The 26748-nt window shown below is 43.3% G+C and overlaps 1 protein-coding gene across 4 annotated transcripts in view; it reads left to right on the forward strand.

The window, feature by feature from the left end:
• Dnajb6 (DnaJ heat shock protein family (Hsp40) member B6) overlaps positions 1-26748 on the forward strand; it is a 57787-nt gene that overhangs the window by 16346 nt on the left and 14693 nt on the right. For 3 of the 4 annotated variants that reach the window (XM_051152230.1, XM_051152232.1, XM_051152233.1), the window contains exons 3-8: positions 1324-1433; positions 2814-2876; positions 4153-4263; positions 16874-17005; positions 18312-18453; positions 19321-19391. In XM_051152230.1, the coding sequence (XP_051008187.1) occupies positions 1324-1433; positions 2814-2876; positions 4153-4263; positions 16874-17005; positions 18312-18453; positions 19321-19391 (629 nt within the window). Of the gene's footprint in view, positions 1-1323; positions 1434-2813; positions 2877-4152; positions 4264-7062; positions 7168-8296; positions 8772-16873; positions 17006-18311; positions 18454-19320; positions 19392-26748 lie in introns of those variants that run through there. The other variant, XM_051152231.1, reaches the window with a different exon arrangement.

Below are 26748 nucleotides of genomic sequence, written 5' to 3' on the forward strand. Positions count from 1 at the left end.
GGTTGTGAGCGACCATGTGGTTGCTGGGACTTGAACTCAGGACCCGTGGAAGAGCAGGCAGCACTCTTAACTACTGAGCCATCTCTCCAGCCCCACAACTTTATGTCTATCCTGGGTTTTATACCCTCCAAACAAAAGTTCTCTATGTAAGAAAAATTGCCTCATTCAAAAAATAGGTACAACTGATCTGGGAATGGTTGCACATGCTTTTTATTCCCAGCACTTGGGAGGCAGAGACAGGTGGATCTCTGAGTTTGAGGCCAGCCTGTTCTACAAAGTTGAGTCTAGGACATCCAAGGCTACACAGAGAAACCCTGTCTCGAAAAACCAAACCAAACCAAACCAACCCCCCCCCCCCCCAAAAAAAAAGCCCAAACAAACAAAAGAAGAATTATAAAATCAGCCTGATGTATCTACAAAGTGAGCCCAGGATAGCCAAGGCTACACAGGGAAACCCCATCTCCAAAACCAAAACCAACCAACCAACCAAGCCAAAAAGACAACTTAAAAACAAAACAACAACAACAACAAAAAACCCACCAAACTTCATGATTCTAGGTTGTGTCAAGTTGACAATTTAACACCACACTTGGGTTTTCATATGCTCCTTAGTTAATGCAGGGCACTGGGTATTTGCCAGTCTTAATTCATTGGGTCATAAGGGACACAGCTTATTTACTACTGAATTTACCTAACTTACCACTTACGTTTTGCGTAAAGTTGGCTCCATTGCTAGGAGCTCCATTGTGGGCCATACTTTAGTCACAAAAGTTGATGTTTCAATTTTCTTTAGACTCTAAATTCAGAAAAGGTTGCTGTTTAAAAGATACTAGTAGTCTGGCTCGTGCTATGGGAGATGTCTTTCCTTTGCACTTAGAGTAGGAGTAGTGGGCTGAGCAAATAGAAATATAAGGGAATTTATTTAAATTATATCTGTTTTGCTAAGTGGACAAGGCTTTGTCTAGACAAATATTTGTATATGTTTAGCCTGATCACCAGAACCTATAATTTGGGCACATGGATCATCAGACACATTAAAATTTCAAACTAATTTTTGTGATTTTGTGTTAGTAATCTGAGTTATAACTTGCTTATTTCATTCTCAGGAAAAGGGGCTTTACTGCTAAAATAGTGTTAATTTCACCTAATGGTGTAGCCATTTTCTGCTTAGGGGTAGGGTCTTTTGTTTAGTTTTTTGTTCTCTTGTTCTGTCTCTTTATATCAGCCTGGTTTCAACTCAGACCCGTTGCTGGAATTAAAGGTGTGCACTACCATGCCTAGCTGCTTACATGGGCTCAGTGCACATTCCTTTCATCTTTTAAGGTATCGGAAACAGGCACTTAAATGGCACCCAGACAAAAATCCTGAAAACAAAGAAGAAGCAGAACGGAAATTCAAACAAGTAGCCGAAGCATACGAGGTGTTATCAGATGGTAAGTAAATCTGAGCTTGTGACGGCCCTGAGAGGGGGCCACAGAACAGGGCTTTCCAGAGGTAGCAGAGCATAGACACAAAATCTGTTTGCTCTCAGCAAGACTGCTTACCCTTCCCAACCCAGGGTTTTTTATTTTCATGTGGTCTTTGTGTCTGGTACATCTTAACTGTGAGTGCTGAGGCGCTCTAGCCATTGTTCTGTTGTAGCAGGACCTATTAATGGAGTTTTTTTTACTTTATTTTATTTTTTTTAGTATTTGGATGAGTAAAGGATTGAACATTCTGCTCCAATTTAGACTTTGATTGCCACACTTTGGATCTAGAGCCACAGACATTAGATACCTCTGTAAAGGTTGGTTATATTTTGCAGTTAAGTGAAGGGGTAGCTGTCAGCTAGGGGCAGCCACCACATTTTGAGTTTGTAGTAAAGGAAAGATGTTGCATATTGGCCGGCAACAGTGCCAGAGGCTGGAAAAGTACTGCCCACACTTTAAGCACTACTCTACTGGGTAGCCTGACGTGAATCAAGGCAGAAGCATTTAAAAAGTTAGATATTGATCTACTGACCATAGGAAATAATAATACACCACCATCTTTAAAAATCTCTTTCTAGAAGGAACCTGATGTAGTGAGCCAGCTTATTGACATAGAACCCCTTGCATTATCTATATTCTGATACGTACCTTTCCCCCCAGTTTTAAAGGCAACCCTGGAAACTTACTCCACAACTGTCTTGGGACTTTTTGTTTGTTTGTGTCTTTATTTTTTATACTTAAGGCACTGATAACAGGAATCCTGCAAACATGGCAAGGTCTTCCTAATCTTGGGACTTTTGAGCTCTAGTGGCTGGAGCTTAGGTAGGCCTCAGAGCTTATGTTACTGTTCTTTCAAGGCCTCTTATTCAAAATGGGGTTGTTTTTCATTTTGTTTCCCCTGTTGTAGAATGAGATTTTTGGGTTGCATGCAAGTGGCAGCTGTGCTTTTTCTTTCCTAGTTTGGGAGTGCCAAGGCTGCAGGGCTTGTGGACCAGCACAGCACCAATGATGAGCCAAGTGTTAGGTCAGCTCAGCTGAGCTTGTGCAGTGTGGCACACAGCCTGCCTCTTTATGGTTTATGCTTATCCACTTTCCACTCTACCCAGGCAGGCCTCACAGCTTAACATCTACCCTTGGACTTGTAGTAAGTATCTGTAGCACTTAGTAGAAGTAAGTTTGTTAACTGGTTGTTCAGGAGAGAGGGGAGAGAGTTAAGACTCCTGTCTTTTCTTTTAAAGTTAGGGTCTTTTTAGTCTAGACATAGATTTAAAACAGGAAATACTGACTGAATTTTGAGTGATTGAAAGAACTTACCGATAACGATTGTTTTTCTCAAATTTAAAGCAAAAAAGCGGGACATCTATGACAAATACGGCAAAGAAGGATTAAATGGTGGAGGAGGAGGAGGTATGTCAATGAAGCTTATAATTTGTACCTGATAGTCAATATGGATGAACCTTGAAATTGGCAAATTTGGGTAAACATGGAGAAATGGACACTTATAATTAGAATCTCTTGTTGGCCAGGCGTAGTGGTGCATGCTTAATACTGACACCTTAGGAGGCAGTGCCTGTGTGTTGAAAGCCTGCCTGATAGGTTTTGGTCACTCATTCTGTTTATGATGATGTTCGTCCTGCAATAAATAAGTCTTGCCTCCTTAAATGAATAATAGTATATAGATGATGATGACGTAAAAATAGAACCAAAAGAGACGTAGACAGGAGCACTGAGAGTTCAAGGCCAGCCTGTTTTAAATGGTGTGAACTTGCTTAAAGAAAGGGAATAAGGGAAGAAAACCTACTATACATTTGTCAAGGTTGGAAATTTATGTTGAGTTGTTTACTATGATAAATAACTTTGCTGTGTTTTTAGCAGTAAACTCATTAAAGTCTAAACAACAGACACTACCTATCATGAAAACGGTGCTCAAGCTGAGTATGGTGACTTATGCCTATAATTCTAGCATTGAAGAGGCAGAAGTAGGTGGGGACCTCTGAGTTTGAGGCCCACCTGGTTTACAAAGTGAGTCTAGGACAGCCAAGGCCACACAGAGAAACCCTGTCTTGAAAAAACAAAAACAAAACAAAAAGAAAAAAAGAATGGTGCTCAGGAGATGAGCTGCTCCGTCACCATCCTTATAATTCTTGTTGTGACCTAATGCACCTATGGGGAAGTTGGTGCGATGAATATATTCTTGGCTTTCATAAGTCTTTATAACTAGTGACAGAAACAGTGGGCAGTGTTTAATTATGTTTTGGATATTGGAAGAGCACTGTAGACAGAGATTGGGAAATTCATAGGTCTAGACATTTGAGCACTCATAGGGTCAATGCTAGGCAAAGTACAGTTAGCATAAGTGATAAGGCCCTTGGTCTTCTTCTTCTTTTTTTTTTTTTTAAAGATTTATTTATTGTATATGAGTGCTTTATCTGCTGAAGAGGGCATCACATCACATTATAGATGGTTGTGAGCCACCATGTGGCTGCTGGGAATTGAACTCAGGACCTCTGGAAGAGCAGGTGGTGCTCTTAACCACTGAGCCATCTCTCCAGCCCGGCTCTTGGTTTTTAAGAGTCTTATGTTCTCTCTCTTAGACCATAACAAGCATATAATGGTTTCTGAACAAACAGTTGCTTAGAAATACCAGAGTTCATAGGCTAAACACTTTACTGTGCTTGTATAGGTGGAAGTCATTTTGACAGTCCGTTTGAGTTTGGCTTCACATTCCGGAACCCAGATGATGTCTTCAGGGAATTTTTTGGAGGAAGGGACCCATTTTCATTTGACTTCTTTGGTAAGTACCTATTTTATCCATCCTTTTGTCTGGCCTGGTGAGGGCTGGTGGTACCCTTTGCAGATAACATTATGCTGTGTTATTGAGCTTTATCTTTATAGACCAGTGGAGTCGTTAAACATTTTCTGCCAATCTTTTCAGAGCTTTTGAATTGTGACTTCAGCAACAAAGCTTTTAGTGTATTATTTCTTAATTTCATGTGTATTAATTTATTCTAGTTAATTTGTTTTTTCCCCTATAGTGAGTCCATGGATGGGACAGGATAGGTAGGGCGTTGGAAATTTGATCTTAATCTCTTTCAAAAATGATTTCTTGCTTTTGGTGCTCAGGATTTGAACCCAGGATCTTGGATATACTGACAACTTTAGTGCCGATTTATCGTCACTGTACAAGCTAGTTTATGTACAAGCTAGTGAGTTTGTGGAATTCACTAAGTATCATAGGTGCCGTTCAGAACATATAGGTTCCATAAATATGCCCTTTCCTGTGTTATTGTTGTCCTAGACAAGGCAGCAGGAACCAAGAATGTGAGGGTAGTTTGTTAAGGGAGACGGTGTTAGGATAGCAGCTGTTGGATTGTGGAGAAATATTCTTTAGTCTGATGCCTGTCCAGGTGCCTTTCCATGTCCTTGTTAGTTGCTATTTAGTTACTAGGAATCTTCCTTATTGCTGATACACTTTTGGTGAGCGTTTGATATGGGAGGTCAGGGTTGAACATGTTATTGCTGCCTCTTTCGTCCTGGTGCACTGAGAGGGAAACATACCCCGTGTGGCTGAAGAGACTTGAACACCACCAGCAACCCTCCAGGAGGAAAAAAAGACAATTGTGTCTACCAATAATAGCAAAGGGAGACAGGTGGGATTCCTGCGTGTCATGATGTCATGGGTAGAAGAGGAGCAAGTGACCCAGGATCTGGTAGGTCTTGGACTTTTCATGTTGTGACACTATAGTTGATCTTAATGGGCGTGGGGGTGGGAGGGAGAGAGAGAAAGAGAGACAATTTTTCTTTATCCTACCTTCAGGGGGGGCAAGAGAGATTTTCTTATTTTGCCTTCCTGAGGAAAGCAAAACGGTGAAGTGTTAGAGCATGTTCACTTATAATTGAAGTTAAGTAGAAAGGTTATTATTGTGAATGAGGATTGGGATGGACTGCAGTTTGACATTGAAGACCTGTTTGTTTAATATTATGAAGAAAAAAACACAAAACCCCCTATAATAAACAAATTAGTAAGACTTAGGCAAATGACACAAAGATTGTAGAGCATTTGAAATTTTAGATTAGGAATACTTGACTAGCAGTATACAATCTAACATGGCTCAGCAGGTAAAGACAGATGCCGCCAAACCCGAGGACCTAAATTTGATGCTTGAGTGTTTGCACTGGAACACACAAATAAATGTGTGCTTAAAAAGAAAAAAAAAGTAACAACCTCTACTTGCTTCAGATGAGCATTAAGTAATTTGTAATAGGATAGTATTCTTTGTTACCTGAATGTTGAAGTGTAGACGTAACTTTAAGAAAACTAAAATACAGCTAGGTGGCTAGATGTGATCATGCCCAACTACAGTACCAGCTTTGTGGATGTTACTGTGAGCTCTAAGGCAGCCTACTCTACCTAGCAATAAGTAAAACAAAACAAAAAAATTACTGATAGTACTTTTCTTCAAAAATAGTGTTTAGTAACTTACACTTTGGTTTGTTGTGGGACAGCAGTGTTGGAGTCTATTCTGACATCTGTCCTATCTGCTGGTAGTTAGCAGAGTGAAAGACTTGTCCTCTACAGTTTGGGCATTAATAAGATGAAGGAGGCCAACTTCTGTCACTGAGGAAGTCAAGCGTCTGAAATACTGCTTTATCTTGCCTGATTAAAGGGAAAAAAAGTTGAGCTGGGCTTGGTGGCACCCTCCTTCAATCTTGGCACTCAGGGAGGGAAGCTGATCCCTGTCCAAGACAGCCAAGGCCAAACAGAGAAACCCAAGAAACCAAAGAGAAAGAGAAAAAGAAAAAGGGAAGGAGAAAAAAAAAAGGGGGGGGGGGGAAAGCCAGTTGTGTGGTGCATATCTTTGTAATCCAGATCTTGGGAAACTGAGGCAGAAGGATCATGTGTTTGAGGCCCGTTAAGGCTATAACAAGAAACTAATAAAAAAACACTCCAAAAATTCACTTTGGGTGGAAGATAGATGACAGATATTTTGAGACCAGCCCAGGCTACTTGAAAGCAAGTATTTAAGGGCTGTGGGCATTGCTCAGCGGTGCACACTTGACTAGTGTGCACAAACCCTGGATTCTGTCTCCAGCACTGTCACTGAAAAAGCAGCATCGTGTGTTCCTTTTTAGAGAGTTACAGAGTCAGTGTTTGTTTTCCTTGAGAAAAAGAATCTGACGCTCCAGTCTTTGGACAGTTCTTTCTATGGAAGGTATATATTAGAGCTTTTAATTAGATGTGCCTGTTTTCCCCCCTCTTTTTTCTTTTTAAAGATTTCTTGACTATTACGTAGTGTTCTGCCTGCACGTACACCTGCATACCAGAAGAGGACACCAACCAGATCTCATTATAGATGGTTGTGAGCCACCACGTGGTTGCTGGGAATTGAACTCAGGACCTCTGGAGGAGCAGTCAGTGCCCTTAACCTCTGAGCCATCTCTCCAGCCCCTGTGCCCAAGTTTTTATCAGAGTGTAGGAACACACTAGGCTTGCCGAGATGTTTACCACCTCAGGTGTGGCTCAGGTAGGCACTCCCTCCCTGTGTTGCCGTGATGAGTGTGGCAGTGATACTTCTTCAATCCATTCTTGTAGGTCTTCTAGGGGACTTCCATTTTCAGGCAGTAAGGATTTTCGCGCAGGAAAAGAAGTTGCTCCATGGCTACTACGTGTATGAGGTGACCGTGCAGCCTGCTGGTGGTATGTGGAGTGTAGCCTGGGTCCTTCATGCAGGGCTGGGGGACCTAGTGCTTAAACGGTCAGCAGCACCCAGAGCTCTGTAAACCCAGTCACAGGGTGTTGATTGTAGCCAGTTAGTTTCATATAACCAAGGAATTTCTATATTCTTTTTTTTTTTGGGGGGCCTTTTAGAGTAGCTCAGTCTATTACAAATATGTTGGATGCAGTGTTGTGCTGGTAACACTGCTACCTGGAGGCTGAGATAGAAGGTCCTAGTCTGAGGCTTTCCTGGGTTTTATAGACCCTTTTCTGTCTCTCAAAGTCATTTAAAGATTTTTGTTTTAAAATGTAGTCCAGACCGTCAGCCTTCCAAGTGCTGATAGTGCAGAGTGTCCTCATGTCCTGTTGTGAGGTACTGTCGAGCTACACTATGCTCTTTTTTTTTTTTTTTGGTCTCTTACCCTGGTGTGAGGTGGGGGCCTCAGATTCAGAGACCTGGAGAAGGGAGAGGCTCTGGGATGCTGCAGGAGCTGAAACGCCTCTCCCTGTGGCTAGCAACTTTTCCAGGAAGGCCAGTATATAGACAGTTTGCAGAAGGATCTCTGTAGTGGAGGGGAGTGCACATGGAATGTTGAGGCTAGCTAACCTTTACATTTCCCAGAATATGGATCTCCCACAAATGAGTCTTCCTTGAAATAAACCGTTGATTGAAAACAGGATTCAAGTTAGAATAGTCTCCTCATGTGTTTTACCTACCCAGGACATTATTTCATGTGTCCTGGATATATAAACCTAGTAGTGTAAGACCAACAAGTACCTGGTAGTAGTAGGGCTTTTGATTCTATTAGTCATGGCAGGAAGTATCTCTTAGAGAACTATGTAGATTCAACTCGACAGTTTAATTTCCATTCTTAGGAATGGCCAAGCTCCCTTTGATTGGCAGAGGGTCTTTCCTTTCCCTTCACCTCATAGTATGCTCTTTCTTCACAAAGGCTTGTGAACTCTGGGGAAGGAATGGCCTAAGCCATTGAAAACAGCCCGTGGTGTGTAGAACCTTGGGAAGAAGCCTTCTGGGGGAGGGTCATTATGTGGAGGGTAATTTTTCTGAGCGGTAAATTTAATGTAGTGAGTCAGTCATTTTACTCCCCAGGATTCGAGGAAGTGGCCAGTGAGGACTTGGAGCCTAGTGAAGAACTAGACCAGCCCTGTTTTGAGGAGTCAGTAGAAGACGCCTTGAGTGACGAGCACAGTGAGGTTTTGGATGTGATATCCAGTGAGGAGCTGGACCTTAGTGAAGATGAGTCAAGTGAAGGCTGTAGCTGGGGCCAGGGCGGACTTCTCAGTGAGGACCTGGACCTCGTCTCCAGCGAGGAGGAAGCCAGTCTCGGGGATGCGGACGAGCTCAGCGAGGAGTATGAGGAGCTGCTGAGCGAGGAGGAGCATGGTGGTCCGGAACCCGAGCTGCTGCTTGTTCAACAATAAACAAAGGAATGGCTTGGGTCTCTGTTTTATAAGAAGGTTTATTTTATTTAAAGTTCATCTAGAATAAAAAGAAATGCTTCTATCACCACCATGTTGTATTTGGTCAGATTACTAGAGTTGACTTGGAGACCAGGGAGGGGAGGGGGGCCCAGATGCCCCAAGCCAGCACTGGAAGTGCTATAACAGAGTACTTAGTGATTTAAACAACAGGAACTTCTCAGATTGCTGCAACCAAGGTAAAATGTATGCCGGGGTCCCTGCTGACCGGAGGCCGATGTGCTGTAGACCGCTCCCAGTTGTTAGAGGCACCAGTGAGTCTTCATATTATCTCTGTATCCAGTTTGTCCTGTGACCAGTGATGATCATGAGTCCAGTCTACAATTCCATTTGGTCTTTATTACTTCAGAGAGCTGATAGTAAGAGCCCAGGATCTTTTGAGATGAGATTCCAGCTCAGCAAAACTCTCAGCAGTTGCTCAGGTTTAAATCCAAGTCTATACAGTTTAGAATTTAGTAAATTTAGAAGTAGAAAATCTTGAAAGCTGGGTATGTTCAGAATGGTTGGAAGTTAGGAAAAATGTAATGCAGAGATAGAATGGTAGCAACAAACAGATGACTTATTCCTGCACTTGGATTGGTGACTGCATCTCAGGCGTGGTCGCAGACGTCCTTAACTGCTCTAAGCACAGAGTACTATATCTCTCCCCATTGGGATTTGAAGGAGAGGAGTGGGTAAGATTTAAAAGTATATAGATAGAAACATAGTTATAGTCCAGTTTCCAGCTTGTTGTTCAAATGCTACATTTTCATTGGCTTTTAGACTATACCTTGCCTGTATCTTTCATTTGCTTCCTTGCTTCCTCTTAAAGGAAAATGGACTATTAAAGTATAGATGTCACATTAAATTAGAGATTGATATTTAACTGTGCTCTCAAAAACTTGTTCTGGCCTTGAGGAAGGAGGATGGAGGCTACTTTGTTTGATTCTTTCTGGAATGATCTAGGCGATTCAAGATTGCTGAAGTAGAGGATATGGTATTTGAGAAGTTGTTCTGGGGCTTGTATTTTTTTGTTGTATGAGCCCGATACCTGGTCTACTCCTTGAGCAGGGTAGCAAGATTTTCATGTACTTTTCTAAGGTTTTCCTGTAGCATTCCCTATTTACCACTCCTCCCTTCTCTCAAACAAGCACACACACAAAACACAAAAAAGAACAAAACAAGTACCTTGTTTGGTTGCACCCTTAAAAAATTTAATTTTTTGGAGACAGGGTCACTCTATATAGTCCCATCTAGCCTGGAATTTGCCATATAGACCCAGCTGGCCTCAAAACTCATATTAGCCTGGCTTTGCCTCTTTTCTCCAGTTGCTAAGATTAAAGGGGTGTGCATCACACATGGTTTGGTTCACATACTTTTATGTTCTGTTCATGACAGTAGGCAACTCACACAGGTGAGCCCCACATCCTCAGTGGGCACATCCATGATGCTCTTGGATGGGAAGAGTGGCTTAATCAACCCCAAGCTTTCTGGTATGGGTTTAGGGAACAATGGCATTGTGTTGCTCTTTTAATTTATCTTGTGGAAGGTAAGCAGCAGGTTCGGTTCAGGTTGTGTGAGAGAGCAGTCAGCATAGAAGATAGAACTAAATACCTATCTATGCCCCCAGCAGCCACTGGGTGCCCTAGCATGTCCTTTCTAGGGGGGATGCTCTGTGATTATTGTCCCCAGGGCTCCTCATGATGTAGACTAGTTAACTGTAAATAAAGTCACTTGGAAATTGAAGTGACAGAGAATTTATCTTTGTCTGTTTTTTGAGACAGAGTCTGTCTGTGTTAGCCTTGGCTGTCCTGGACTCGTTTTGTAGACCAGTCTGGCCTCGAACTCACAGCAATCTGCCTGTTTCTGCCTCCCGAGTGCTGGGATTCAAGGCATGTGCCACCACGCCTGGCGAGAATTTGTCTTAACATATGTGACATCTTTTACTTGTCTTCATTCTGGGTGTCATTCTATGGGTCACTTCCTGGTTCTGGTTTTATTTCTGTTAGTTCCAAGTAGTAATTTTCTATTCTTTTGGTTTTTCAAGACATCATTTCTCTGTGTAGCCCTGGCTGTCCTGTACTCAACTCTGTAGACTGGGCTGGCCTTGAACTCACAGAGGTCCACCTGTTCTGTCTCCCAAGTGTTGGGATTACAGGTGTGCGCCACCACACCAGTTGGACAACTCCATGCCCAGCACTAGCTGAGAATTTATAGCAGTCCTTTGCCTCCTTAGGGCTAGGATTAGGAGCCATGTGTAACTACTTGGCAGTTTTCAGGTCCCAGTGAATTGCCCAGGTTGGGCTTGGAAAGCCTAGCTCTTCAGTGCTGTGCTACTATGTAGTATTGGTAATTTGGTTTTAAAGTCACACAGGGCTTTTAGGTTTTAAGAATTCTCATGGTGGAGCTGGCGAGATGGCTCAGTGGTTAAGAGCACAGACTGCTCTTTCAGAGGACCCAGGTTCAACTCCCAGCACCCACATGGCAGCTCACAACTGTCTGTAGCTCCAATTCCAGGTGATCTGACACCCTCACACCAATGCACACAAAATAAAATTAAATAAATTATTTAAAAAAAAAATTCTCATGGTAACTAGGCGTGGTGGCTTTTAATCCCAGCACTCGGGAGGCAGAGGCAGGCAGATCTCTGAGTTCAAGGCCAGCCTGGTCTACAAATGAGGCCAGGACAGCTAAGGCTACACAGAGAAAAACCCTGTCACAAACAAACAAACAAACAAACAAACAAAAAACCCCAAACAAAAAACCCCAAAACAAAACAAAACAACAACAAAAGCCCCCACCCGAATGCCCATGACATATTCTGTCCTCCATCGCCCTCCCCCCCTTTCTTTTCCTCCTCTGCTTTTGTATTTGGGAGTTGATAATGGAAGCACAGGATGGGGTGTTTGGACCACGAGTCATTAGCACATTCTCCCTGCTGTGAGTTAGGCTTTCACTGGTAGAGAGCTCTCAGCAGCATCAGATTTGAAATTAGTGCTCTGTGAAATGAGGGATTTCATCAGTATTACATGTTTGCCTCCTTTAGACTTTACCTTTTATGCGACTCAATTTTTTTTCCTCTCTTTCCTCCCTCCTCCCCCAACACACACTTAGATATTTTTGTCAGTCACTGGAGTGTTGGTTACTTCAGTGTCAGAAAACAGGATCACACACAGTTTCTCCTTAAAACAGTTTTAAAATGTTATGTGTATGGATACATGCCAGATGCTGGCAGAGGCCAGAAGAGGCCTCTTTTTTGGGGGGGGGGTAGACAGGGTTTCTCTGTGTAGCCTTGGCCATCCTGGACTCACTTTGTAGACCAGGCTGGCCTCTAACTCACAGCGATCCGCCTGCCTCTGCCTCCCAAGTGCTGGGATTAAAGGCGTGCGCCAGCACGCCCGGCTCAGAAGAGACCTCTTGATTCCCTAAGGCTGGAGTTATGAATGATTGAGAGTCACCAAGTACATGCTGGGAATTGACCCTCCTTGGTTCTCTGGAAGAGCAGTCAGTACCTGTTTGAGCCATCTTCAGTCACCCTTTAAAAAGTTGTATTTAGCCGACTGGGCACTGTGGTGCATCTCTGTAATCCCAGCACTCTGGGAGGCAGAGGCAGTTGGACCTCTGAGTTCAAGGCCAGAACACAGTTCTCTCAGTGTTGGCTATTCGAGGTCAGAGGACATTCTGCAGTTTTCTTCATCTACCTTGAGAGCACCAAGGATTGTACTCATGTCAGCGGCATATTTGCCTTCTAAGGCATCTTAGCAGCCAGTGGTCTTATTATGTAATAGCTGTAGGTGGCTTCAAACTTGTGATCTCTTCAGTTTCCTGATTGCTATTAGAGGATGAAATGTAACACTGTAACTGAAACAGTGCTTTGGTGGCTCTTGGGATGGAGCACATAGCCTAGCACATGCTAAGCAAGTGCTCCCACTGAGCTATACTGCAGCACCCAAATAACCCAGAACAGCCAGTAAGGAGAAATTGCAGGTTACAACTCTTGAATTTAGTATAAATGGCTCCTTTTATATTGTTTTGTACCCTTTAAAAAACAACAAAAAGTAGACCACTAAATAAAGCTTTAGCACTTGCAAAATAAAGACATGGTTGGGTGGGGCCTAAATGGCTTAGCTGGTAAAACTATTTGGCCGTGCAAGCCTGATAACTTACATACACCCAAAGGTAGTAAAGGTGGAATGAGAGAACTGGTCTGTGACCTCCATAAGCATGCTATGTAAGTACCTCCGCTACAAATTGTATACATTAGATACACTTCTAAAGATTTTAAAAGACAAAAATTTGGTTAGATTAAGATTAGTTATGTAGGGCTGGAGAGATGGCTCAGATTAAGAGCACTGGCTGCTCTTCCAAAGGTCCTGAATTCAGTTCCCAGCAGCTGCATGGTAGCTCACAACCATCTATGAGATCTGGTGCCCTCTTCTGGCCTGCATTAGTACATGGAGGCATAACACTGTATGCCTTAATTACTTAAGTAATACTTTAATTACTTAAAAAAAAAAAGATTAGCTGTAGAGAATTTGTTTTTGATGATGATGATGATGTGGCTTGACTCCAGTTTCTGTGTTTACCTTCTTGTAATTAGGGTGACAGGGTATCAGAGCCTAGGCTGGCTTCAAACTCAGCTACGTAGCTGAGGATGATCTTGAACATCTAATCCTTCTGTCTATTCCAAGTGCTGTGTTCACAGATGCTGGAGATGTAACCTAAGACTTTGTACTAAGCTCCACCCCCAGCCCAGCTGTTTGAGATACACATTATTAAAAAAAAAAAAAAAAAAGACAGGGTCAGCCGGGCGTGGTGGCACGCACGCCTTTAATCCCAGCACTCGGGAGGCAGAGGCAGGTGGATCGCTGTGAGTTCGAGGCCAGCCTGGTCTACAAAGTGAGTCCAGGATGGCCAAGGCTACACAGAGAAACCCTGTCTCAAAAAATAAAAAACAAACAAACAAACAAAAAAAAGGCAGGGTCTTACTATGTAGTCTTGACTAGCCTGGAACCCTGCCCCTCAAGTGCTAGGATTAAAGTTACATTCACTGTTTGGCTTGTGATTCTTTCGGGCATTATATAAACAAGAATCACTTATACATGTTATAGGTCTGCTGCCTAGGAAACTTCAGTGGCATGCATACTTCGTTTATTAGCTGCTAATTAGTTTGAGAGCCTCTTAGTAAAGGAAATGTGCAAGTTTTATCTGCAGTCTTTGTAGATACTGGGAAATTTTTGTTTGTAGTTTTTTTCTTTTAAATGATGGAAGAACAGGAAAGGAGTGGAGAGATGGCTCAGTCTTTGTGTGTGTTTTTGGTTTTTCGAGACAGGGTTTCTCTGTGTAGCCTTGACTGTCCTGGACTCACTTTGTAGTCTAGGCTGGCCTCAAACTCACAGCCATCCACCTGCCTCTGCCTCCCGAGTGCTGGGATTAAAGGCGTGCGCCACCATGCCTGGCTCATGGCTCAGTCTTTAAGAGATGGCCTATACTGGATCGTAGCACCACCGCCAGACCGTTCATAACTCACGGCTCCCTTCTGCCTTCTGGACACTATTCCCAAGTGAACAAACTGCACACACAGACACACACTTAAAGATGAAAAGTGTTGTCATAAAAAATGATATCCCTTAGTCACAGCGCAGATAGCAGATTACTCCATTTGTCTACCATGTATTATTTAAACTTCCCTGCTCTGGGATTGGATAGAGTGGGTCCTGTTGGTGAACACAACTACACTAGACTGTGAAGAAGCCAGCCAGGGCCACTTAGGCAGGACCCTCTGGCAGAGAGCTGCCTGGCCAGCCTTGTTCAGAAAACCGTCTCTGCGCTGCATCCATCCCCAGCTCTGGAGCAGTCCACACCTTTGCTCTGGTCGCTGTGGTCTAACCCTGAAACATAGCCTTTTTTGTGTGTGGGAATGCTCGACATAATATGCCTGTTGTGGAAGCAGGGCCTACTAGGATTTTGTATTCATCTGACTTGAGACAGACCAGCCAGTTCTTGGCTTTGTACTCTCGTGCTTTTTTGTCATTCACTTGTCTCTGACAACCTTTATGCATTTATTTTTGAAGGTATGTAGTGTGTGGTTCTTAACAGAGTTTCCACTTTCCTAGGTGAAGTGAAAGCACTAAGGTAAGTTTAGCTATAAGTTCTGTGCTGTTAGCTGCCATAATGAAAAACCGAACTTGCTGCTGGCTGTAGATTGCAAGGTTGATACATGTTGTATGTAGAGTATTCCTTGCTGAGTCATTGTTAAGCCTTTTCTTTTCAGGAACATCATCCTGTTTCCAGTTGAGTGGTTCCAGCAAGAGTACTTCTGAAGTGTACAGTACCAGTTAACATTGGTTCAGAACCCACAGTTCTCATAAAATTTACTTTTACAAATTTATTTCTTTGCTTATTTATTATTGTGTATACAGTGCTCTCTGTACCTGCATGAACTCCTGCAGGCCAGAAGAGGGCACCATATCTCCTTATAGATGGTTGTAAACCACCAAGTGGTTGCTGGGAATTGAACTCAGGAAGAACAGCCAGTGCTCTAAACCTCTGAGTGATCTCTCCAGCCCTATTTAAAAAAAAAAAAGCTGCTGTGCCTGGCTTAAAATGTAAGATTCTTGTGTGTTCTTGAGTGTTCTATCTACCTGTGTGTCTGTATCACATGGGCAATGTCCCAGGAGGCCAGAAGAGGGTGTCAGCCTCCATATAGGGGCTGGGAACTGAACCTGTAAGAAAGAGCCACACATGCTTTTCACCTGAGTCAACTCTACAGCCCTATCTTGTAAAGATTTTTGAGCCATCACATCCGAAGAGAAGCGAGGAAGGAATTTTTGGGACAACTTGAGGCTCAGCAGCAGCTACATCTACATGCTGCTGCTGTCCTGGAACTTTTGTAGACTAGGCTTTTCTCAGATTCAGACATCAGTTTGTCTCAGCTGGGCCACTGGTTTAGACTCTGGATTACTTTGGAGAAAGCTCCTCTTCCTCCTCCCTGTACAAGCATCTAAAGTTGGAGGCTGGAGAGGTGGCTCATTGGCAATATCCTTGTGGAAGGTCAGTTTTGAGAACTCAAGTCAGGCATCTTCACAGTTACCTCTCACTCCAGCTCCTGGGTGATCAGATGCTTCTGGCCTGTGTGCACCTGCATGCACATGCACCTAACCTGCACAAAGACACACACACGCACATAAAATAATTAAAAATTGAAAAACAACAACAAACTGGACTTAAGGTTTAAACAGATTTATTTGCTTGTTTTTATTTTTTTCAAGACAGGGTTTCTCTGTGTAGCCTTTGCTTTCCTGGACTTGCTTTGTGGACCAGGCTGGCTTCAAACTCAGAGGTCCACCTACCTCTGCACCCCTGAGTTCCAGGATTAAAGGCCTTTATCACGGAGCCCAGCTTGTTTTTGTCTTTAAATATATATATGTATTTAAAAGATGCATTTATTTATTATGTTTACAGTGTTCTGCCTGCATGTATCTTTGCAGGCCAGAAAAGTGCATCAGATCTCATTACAGATGGTTGTGAGCCACCACGTGGTTGTTGGGAAATGAACTTTGGAAGAGTAGGCAGTGCTTTTAACCTCTGAGCCATCTCTCCAGCCCTGTTTATGGTTTTTTTTTTTTTTTTGAGACAGGGTTTTTTGGTGTAGCCCTGGCTATCCTGGAATTTGCTGTGTAGACCAGGCTGACCTTGAATGTGAAGAGATCTGCCTATCTTTGGGAGGGCTTAGGCTAAAACCATCTTTTGTAATGAGTCCAATTGTTTACCGAGCAAAAACCTGTTGAATGGACCTCTGAAGGCTTAATGAAGAGCAAGGTATATGTGGATGCATTGTTCTCGTTAGGAGTCTGGTCATTTGATTTCCAACATTGGGCTGTATTTAAATGAAAGTAAGTGAACGTTGCTGCACTGGACCTGCCAAGACCTGTTACTCTTGTTTTGTTCTTTGAGCCAGGGTTTCTCTGTGTAGCCTTGGCTATCCTGGACTTTTGTCTGTAGACCACGCTGGCCTTGAACTCAGATATCCAAGTGTTGGGATTAAAGGCTTGCGCCACCACACCGGGCAAGACCTGTTATTCTTAATAGTAAGGCATTTGTTCGTAATAGACTGATGTACACAAGGCACTAACTCATTTTCCTTCTATAGAAGAAGTAAACTTCAAATTATTTTCATAACACTTTGTTTTTCTTTTTTGATTTCTAGAAGACCCATTTGATGACTTTTTTGGGAACCGAAGGGGTCACCGAGGAACTAGAAGCCGAGGTGCTGGCTCATTTTTCTCTGCCTTCAGTGGATTTCCTTCTTTTGGAGGTGGATTTCCTGCTTTTGATACAGGTATTAAGGTCTTAGTTTTGTTTTTTGTTTTTAAAGATTTACTTATTTATTATGTATATAGTATTCTGTCTATATATGCTTGCACGCCAGAGGGAGACATTTTTAGCTAGCATAGTTTGCAGTTTTTATGGGGCTGAACAGGTGAATCTCTTTGCTTGGAAATCTGTTTACTTGTTTCCTGTTTGGAGGGTGGGCGTGTAGACATAGAAGTTCTTTTGTGAAGGTAATGCCTGTAATCCTACCACACTGGATGCCAGTTAAGGAAAATTCCAGGTTTGAGCCCTCTCTGGGCTTTGTAAAGAAACCCTGCTTCAATAAAAGCCATGGTCACCATTGTGGTTATATGAGGTGTGTAGTAGCCCTGCATTAAAGTGCTCATAAGGGGTGGGCCAGGTGCGATGTGCATGTGGCATTCTCAAAATCTGTGTATGAGAAATCAGGGCATTATTCCCATCTTTAAAAAAAATTGAGCTGGGCAGTGGTGGTGCACACCTTTAAGGCCAGCACTTGGGAGGTAGATTGCTGTGTTTTTGAGGCTAGCCTACTCTACAAAGCAAGTCCAAGGCTATCACACAGAGAAACCCAGTCTTGGACCCGTGCCTTCTCTCCCCCCCCCAAAAAGGATTGTTTTCTGTGTATCTGGGCATAGGCATGCCATATTGTTGGGAGGCCAGAGGGGCGATCTCTTGGAGTTGACCCCCCCCCCCTTTTTTTTTTCTTCCACATGGGTTTCAGATACGACACTAAGGTTAATGGCAAGCTCCCTCCTGTCCCATCCTTCCTCCGTCCCTGATTGTCCCCTCTCTGACAGGGAGGAGAGAGTCCACTGAAAGAAAGTAGTCACAGCTCTTTCTGTAGATGGCCAAGCTGAACTGATGTTAGTCCCCTCTCCCTAAAAAGACATACATACATTCCCTCCCCTCTCTCCACCTCCAGGTCTTTATTGAGATTAGGGTTATCTCTTTGTCCCCACCTACTTAGATTACTTTTAAAGCCAAGCACCACAACAGGAACTTAGCATATTGTTCTTTGAAGTAGGTTTTGGTGGGGGGAGTTTTAAATTATATGTACTTCTGCATGTTTGTATGTATGTGTGGGCACTTAGTGGGGCCCACTTGGTATGCATGGAGGTAGAGAAAGACTTTTGTAGTCAATTCTCCTGCCATGTGGGTAGGGGGTCAAATTCAGACTTGACAGTTAGTAACTTAGCTCATTCATCTCACTGGCTCTCTTTGAGGCCTGTGAGTTTTGCAGCCATTAACCTTGATGTATGCAGCCTTTAACTGTAGTTTTTGTTTCTTTATAGGCTTCACTTCGTTTGGGTCACTAGGTCATGGGGGTCTTACTTCATTCTCTTCAACGTCATTTGGCGGCAGTGGAATGGGCAACTTCAAATCGATATCAACTTCAACCAAGATAGTTAATGGCAAAAAAATCACTACAAAGAGGTAATTTTCTTCTTTGGGTTTTCGAGACAGAGCTTCTCTGTGTAGCCTTGACTCTCCTGGACTCACTTTGTAGACCAAGCTGGCCTCGAACTCACAGTGATTCGCCCACCTCTGCCTCCTGAGTGCTGGGATTAAAGGCATGTGCCACCACCGCCTGGCCCAAAGAGGTGATCTTCTCCCCCCCCCCCCCCCCCCCCCCCCCCCCCCCCCCCCCCCCCCCCCCCCCCCCCCCCCCCCCCCCCCCCCCCCCCCCCCTTCTTTCTTTTTTTGGTTTTTCGAGACAGGGTTTTTCTGTGTGGCCTTGGCTGTCCTGGACTCACTTTATAGACCAGGCTGGCCTCGAACTCACAGAGATCTGTCTGCCTCTGCCTCTCAAGTGCTGGGATTAAAGACGTGCGCCACCACACTCGGCTGTATGCTTAATTTCTAAATCAGCTTAAGCTTTAAAAGTTTTTGCTTAGAATAGTTGCTTAATTTTTACTTTAATTCATGCCAGTATGTGGTCATGTGTAGCTGCCTGGCATTGTCAGTGTTGCAAAGGGAAAATGGCTCTCTGAAGAAGAAAGCCCTAGTGGTGGAGTTGGCCTGGAACTACTTAACAATGCTCCAACCTCACCCTTACTCTTTGTGGTCAGTAACATCTTGTGTTTTAACAGGATACGAATTTTAGAATGTTTGAGTTTAGTTTTCATAGGCCTGTTGTATAAATATTCAGACATTTAAGAATATTATAAAGTTTTTTTTGTGGTTCTGAGGACTGAGCCCAGGCCATATGTTTGCTAGGGAAACTGCCTATAATACACCCCCATTGAACAGAGGTTTCTTTTTTATTTAAACAGAGGTTTCTAAATTATTCCTTTCTTACAGAATTGTGGAGAATGGTCAAGAAAGAGTAGAAGTTGAAGAAGACGGACAGTTAAAGTCCTTGACGATAAATGGTAAGGAGCACCTGCTACGCTTGGATAACAAGTAATTCAACGCACGCATTTAACTGAAAGGTTAAACCATAACAAGCACCATTTGAGGAATAACAGGAACTTTTTTTTGAAGATTTCAAACGAACTTTCTGTATACTTGTACCTAATCTGAAGTATTTATAAAACAGCTCATCGGAGCCCCTACTTGTCATAGACAATTGAGTCTGTTGTTGGGACCACAAAATAGGACCATTCTTTTCTTTTCTTTTTTTTTTTGTCTTTAAAATTGTTGTAATCTCTGTATGCACTTTGCTTTCAACAAAACAAAACTGAGGTGAGCCCTGTGACTCTTGAGTAGTGCTAGGACAAGATTGTTTTTTAACACCAGCATGGATCTGCTTCCCACTGTGTTGAAATGTGAGTGAGTAGTGTCAGCCTGCTGTGAAGTTAACATTGCCAGGTGAACCTTCTACAGAAATACTTCAATTTTATTTTCAATATTTAGTGAGGAAAGCTATTACTGCATTAATGGTAATACATTTCTGGTTTAGTGTAAATTAAGGATGTTTTCTAGTTGTGCATGGATGCTGGCAACTTCGTCAATTCTGACAATTGTTTAAATATGTAATGTTAAGCTTAGGTTTAAAAACTGGTAATTTGGGTCTTTTGTCATTTGCTTTAAAAAAAAAAAAAGAAAATAAATGCGAATGTGTTTGGTGCATTCTTTCATGAGTGGGGTCTGCAGCCTTCTTGTGTCTGTGTGATTTTGTGCCTGGGCTTCTAGTGTCGCTTTATTAGTGCTTCCTTCTATTGTAAGGTGGCTCTGAGTGGAAGTTACATACAGATCTGTCTTCAGTGTGTGCAGAGATAAATGAAGACCTGTAAATAATGAGCAACAATTCAGTGTGATTAGTGGGGGCGGGGGCAGCTCTGGCCATTGAACCCAGGGCTTGATGCATGCTAAACAGGAAGTTTACCATTGATAACCCCTCATCCTTTTATTTTTGAAATAATCTTCTAAGCAGCTCAGTCTAGTTTTGAATGCTTTAGACCTTCCTCCTTTACCTCAAGTGCTAGGATTATAGGTATGCTCCAACATGCTTTGTTTCTACAAATTTTAGTACAATATTTGTGTGTGGAAAAGGAACTGGTCCAGAATTTTTCATTGTAAACTATGTTGTAATTTTTTGTTTGTTTTTGGTTTTTTTGAGATAGGGTTTCTCTGACTGTCCTGCACTCACTTTGTAGACCAGGCTGGCCTTGAACTCACGGAGATCCGCCTGCCTCTGCTGTCTGAGTGCTGGTATCACATGTGTGCACCACCACACCCAGCTTATGTTGTAGTTTTTAGGATATATTTTACAGAAGATCATTTCCAGGGCAGTGTACATGGAACACAATGGTATGATTAACGAGCCAGTAAAAATCAACTTTCTGTTTGCAAAACCAACCTTTATGACAATCTCATCTGAAAGTTATATGATATTAAGCTAAATTTGCCATTTAAGTTCCTGTCCCATCATTCAAGAAATGAGTAGTGTGTAGATATCTTTATGATATAACATTTCTCCTGGGTCTGTAAGGACCCCAACACTCCTGGAATAAGGAATAGCTGTTTTGCAAATTCTCTTAGGAGGGAAGAAAAGTTTTATCTCAAAGTGAATGTTCTAAAGACAGCAGTGGATGAAGCACTTGAATGTGTGTTAGGAGTGAGCTTGCTGTGACTTCTGTGCCTTTGGATAAGGTGGGTATGTAGACACACTGCAAATTTGAAGATAGTGCCTTTTGCTTTGCTTATCAATAGTTTGTGACTAGAAAACTGGTCACATCAATAGGTACCTGGAAACAGGATGATACAGAAGCTCTGGTGTTGGCCGAGGATATGGGGACGGCAAGGAGTGAGCAGCAGTACTTGGCCTCAGTTTTAGTTTTGCACATGTATGAGGAGACTGGGATATTGGAGTTTGAAGAATTGGTGGTCACACAGCGCAAGCTGTGGTAGAGCCCAAAGATGCTTGGTGGTGGAGGAGGGCTCATGGACCAGGGCTTCCGAGCTGTTCTTGTCCTGTTCTCCATTGCTGGCTGTGCATTCACACACCTGAATCTCCAGGGTGCATGCCACTTTGGAAGGGTTTGAATTGCTGTGTGGTGATGGTGTTAAAATTCAGCAGTGACTTACTAAATAACAGGCCCCCTTGAAAAGAAAGAACTCTTTTTTTTTTTTTTTTAAAGAAAAGTCTTACAAAATTTGACTGAAAGCTTGTGAGGTCATGCACAGTCATCCTCAGGAGCTGGCCGCTGGGTGCAGTCATTGGTGTCTGTGTTCTGTGAGTTTCTCCTTGCCTCACTCGTTTTCTTTTGTATCCTTAACTTGTTTCAGTCAGTGCAGTGAAGGACTATTCTCCATGTCCGACCGTTCCCAGTACCCCCAGGCCTTCTCTGTGTAGCCTTGGCGTTCTGGACTTGCTTTGTAGACCAGCCTGGCCTGGAACTTAAAGCAACCCACCTGCCTCTGCCTCCCCAGTGCTGGGATTAAAGGTGTGTTCCACCATGCCCGGCCTTTTTTCTTTTTCTAAAGCAAAAAAAGTTCTAGGGTTGAATCTGGAGCTGAGTCACATATGTAACAAACAAGTAATATTAAGTGGCTTGCTCTGTGGAAGGAAGTTCAGGACAAATCCTTTTTTGTTTTGATTTTTCGAGACAGGGTTTCTCTGTGTAGCCTTAGCTGTCCTGGACTTGCTTTGTAAACCAGGCTGGCCTCGAACTCACAGAGATCTGTCTCTGCCTTTGCCCCCTGAGTCCTGGGATTAAAGACATGTGCCACCAACTGTCAGGCTTCAATGGCAGTGGGTAATCAGTCTGGCCACACGTCAGAGTTTTCTTAGCCTGTGGACCTACACTGCTAAGGTATGGGGTACTTCCAGGTGCTCAGCTGTGAGGTACAGTGGGACGAGCCTCTTAATAGCAACATGAAACACGTGGCCTCTTAAGAAATAGCATCTCCCCAGGCATGGTGGCATATGCCTTTAATCCCAGCAGAGGTAGAGGTAGGCAGATCTCTGAGTTTGAGGCCAGCCTGGTCTGCAAAGAGAGTCCAGACCAACCAAGGCTACACAGAGAAACCCTGTCTACAAAAACAAAAATTTCAACCAAAAAGCAAATCAACAAACAAAAATCAAGAAATATCTCTCTTCCAGAATTTCTTTTTCCTAGAATTGTGTGATGGTAGAGAGGGTCTTTTGTTCTCCTGCCCTGATCCCCCCCAAGTGTTGGGATGATCTACAGACAACACTTGTCAGCCCTTCTTCGTTGGGTTTTGTTTTTAAGACAGGTAATGTGTGTGCCCCCAACAAGGTTTCTATGTGTGTAGCCTTGGCTGTCCTGGACTTGCTTTGTAGACCTCACAGATATCTTCCTGCTTCTGCTGGGATTAAAGACCTGCACTACCATGCCCGGCTAAGACCGGATCTTAGTAATGTAGACTAGGCTGTCTTACCCCTCAGTGCTGGAATTAAAGGTGTGTACCATCACTCCAGGCCTCCTTTTTGTCTGGTGTGTTTTGAAACTGGGTTTCTTTGACCAGGTAGCTTCTTCGCAGGGCTCTGTGAAATATGAGAACTTGTTTGGGGCAGGGAAGAAGTGCTCGAGTATTGAATTTGTGTTTATGTGTGCCTGTTTCCCCATGTTCACTGTACAGATGTAAAAATAAAAGAGTCACTTCTGTTTTTATGTGGGATTTGGGGATTGAACTCTGTTGTCAGACAATGATCTTAGGAGGAAAAATCACATTGTTTATAGTTATGACCTCCACCCCCACCTCCCATCTCCCTACTCCTAAGTTTCTTTCTCTGTGTAGTCCTGGCTGTCCTGGAACTTGCTCTGTAGACCAGGCTGTCCTCAGAGGTCTGCTTGCCTCTGCCTCCCAAGTGCTAGGATTAAGGGTGTGCCTTCCGACTATTCTAGTTACATTGTTTGTTTTTGTGTGCATACATGTCTGTCTGGGTGTGCACACGCCATAGCATACATGTAGAGACACAACCTGTAGGGGATTTTTCACCATGCAGGACCTAGGGGCTCAACTTCTGTAGCAGGATGTGACAGTTCCTTTAACTGTTGAGCCATCTTTCTGGCTCTTTCATAAACTTGTTGCCAATATTATTTGTTAAACTTTTAGATGTACCATGTTTCTATTCTTTAAAAGTATTACATTTTATTGTAAGTTTGTATTGTGTTCACTGTGTGGAGTGTGGGGGAAGTAGAACAGTGTGGAGGAGTCCTGGGGGTTTAACCTTCACCTATTGAACCATCTTGCTCGGCCAGATTGTTTTTTAGGGTACCTAAAACTGCATTATAGTAAGTTCATTCTGGAAGGGCAGCTCACTTTAAGCATTTGTAGGTTGCCTTCCTGTCACTTTTTTCAAGTTACGTTTTTTGTTTATGAATGTTTTCCTTGCACATGTGGGTGGTGGGAATAAACTGCTGACATTTGAACCCAGGTCTTAGTGGAAGAGTAAGCATTCTCTCCAGCAGCACTCATCACATACAAAATCCTTCCTGCTGTGTAGACCAGGCTTCTCTAGAATGTATAGATCTTTGTGTCTCAGCCTTCTGGACACTGGAATTAAACGAGTGGCTATTTTTCCTGACCATTTTAAGACTTTTGGAGGTGTGGTGCCTGTGACTCTCTATCAGGGTGGTTTTCAGGTTAAGTAAGGCTCAACAAATATCCAGATGTGAACTCCTGGCATAACAAGTTTCAGGGTTTTTTGGTTTTGTTTTGTTTTTAATTTGTTTGTTTTAAACTGTTTTCAGTGCTGGGGCAGAATCCAGTGCCTTCTATAAGCTTGACAGCTGTTCAACCACAGAGCCTGCCTTGCCACTGCCTCTAGTCATTGTTGATTTTTATCTTAATGTTATATGTGAGTGTTGTCTGCATGTATGCTTCTGCACCATAAATATTCAGTGCCTGAGGAGGCCAGAAGAGGGAATTCGATCCCCTGGAATTAAAATTACAGTTGTGAGTGGCCATGGATGCTAAGAATTCAATTCTGGTCCTCTGGAAGACTGGCTGATGCTTTTGACTGTTGAGCTGTCCCTTTACCTCCCATTCTCAATTAAAAAAATGTACATATTTACATATAATTGTAAAAGTAATGTTATTCATGTCATAGAGTGACAGTGGGTCTAAAATAAACTTGTGTGGGCTGGAGAGATGGTTAAGCGGGTTAAGGACACCGAGAGCTCTTCCAAGGACTGGGGTTCAAATCCCAGCACCTTCATGGCAGCTCACAATTGTCTGTAACTCCAAGATCTGACACTCTTCACATAAACATAATGCAAGCAGAACACCAATGCACATAAAATAAAGATAATTAAACAAACAAATTTGTGTATGGTTGTTTTGCCTACATGTCTGTCACATGTATGTCTGTACTAGGCATGTCTAGTACCGTTGGGAATAAAAGGACTTAACAGATGTAAATTGCCATGTGGATCCGGGCAATAGAATCTCGGTCCTAGAGAAGAGCAAATTCTTTAGCTGCTGATCTTTTCTTCAGCTCCAGGATTTGATTTTGATTCTGTCTGCACATACGAGTGCAGGTTCTCTTGGAGGCTGAAAGAGGGTGTCTGATTCCTTGGAGTCATAGGTGGTAAGGGGAACGTTGCTGGGGGCTGGAGCCAAGCTTCAACTGCTGAGCCATCTCTCCAGCCCACTGTCAGCATTATGTTCTGTGATGGGCTGGTTTTAGAAAGATTAGTGTACAAAAAGTTGAAGGTGGTGGCACAGGCCTTTAATCCCTGCACTTGGGAGGCAGAGGAAGCCGCAGGTCAATCGGTTAGAGGCCAGCCTGGTGGTCTACAAAGCCAGTTCCAGATAGCCATGAGTACACAGAAATTTCTTGTCTTGAAAAACCAGTTTTGGGGAAATAGATTCTGAAATATATCCATTATCTCTAGGACTTTTTGTACTAATAGGACAGTTACCACCACCCCCCCCCCCCTTTTTTTTTTTTTTCCCCCTCTGATCCAGAGCCTGGAATGAGTTGGGAGATAGATGTCTAGGCATGTCTAGAGAATTGTCTTGATTATGATTACTTTGAGATGAGAAAACCTGCACCTGTGGTGGTTGGCATTCTGTGGCGGGGACATAAAATGGTGGAAGGCATCCACAGCCCAAGTTGCTCTTTCTGGCTGAGAGCTGCTTCCTGCTTGTGCCACCCTACTCTCTGTCAGGAACAGCAGGAAGAGACTCTACACTCTTAGAGGTGCCAATCTGCAGACTACAAGGTTCTAGCCTTGTATAATGAGTGTGTGGTCTAGGAGGACAGGACATGACTCAGTAGCTGGCTTTGGGTTCTGTGTCTTGCCTTTCCCAAGCTTCACTTTAGCTCTGTGTTCTGTTATTTTCTTGTCATTAGCGATGGTGCTACTTGCTTTATAAGTGAATAATTCTATCAGGGAGTTGGCAACGCAGCAGGCTCAGATAGGGGTGGCTGTAGGCCTTATCCTAGGTTTCTGGGCCTTAAAGGAGAACATACTACATGCCCTCAGTCAAGAGGAGATGGATCTATAGTCAGAATTTAGAATCATCATTACACAGTGAAGTATGTGGTTCTTAGTCTTTGGGAGCAGTAGTGTAACCTTCCCTTGTGAAGCCCAACTCTCTAAGAATGCTGTTTTCGCTGATGTTCAATAGAGAGCATAGCCCTTGTTAGACAGATACGCAGTCAAAAGATCAGACACAACAAGCTCATTACACACAAGCAGCGAATTCAGATTTCAGATCACAGCTGTGTGTGGTGGCACATCTGTAATCTCAGTGCTCGGGAGGCAGAGGCAGGTGGATCTCTTGAGTTCAAGGCCAGCCTGGTCTACAAATTGAGTTTCAGGACAGCTACACAGAGAAAACCCTGCCTCGAAGAATCAAAACAAACCTGACAGGTTTTGGTTCACTCTTGGTCCTGGAACTCCTGTGTTTTTGGTTGTGAGGCTAGCCTTGAACTCATCTGACTACTTCTACCTCCTGAGTGCTAGGATCAAAGGTGTGTGCCACCACGGCCCAGCATAATTTTGTTTTTTAGGAGCAGACTTTTAGGTGCTGAGCCCTTTGTCCAGCTCCAAAATGAGCCTTACAATAAAGAATTTAGTACGTGGCATCTGGTTTATGTCCTGTTTCTTTCCCTTTTACTGGTGAGCATGTGACAGGGGGCAGTGAAGTCTGGCTCACTGCCTGGGTGCAGGGAGCTGCCTTGCATGTGTTCCCCACAAAACCTGGCTTTGGTCCTAGAAGGTGCTACAAGAGGCATTCAGGAATGGCCACAGCTGTGGGGTGTGGGGAGTTGCTAAGCAGCGCTTTCTTGTAACTAACAACATTTGG

This window comes from Acomys russatus, chromosome 10, assembly GCF_903995435.1.
Source record: "Acomys russatus chromosome 10, mAcoRus1.1, whole genome shotgun sequence".
In the NCBI taxonomy this organism is placed as follows: domain Eukaryota; kingdom Metazoa; phylum Chordata; class Mammalia; order Rodentia; family Muridae; genus Acomys; species Acomys russatus.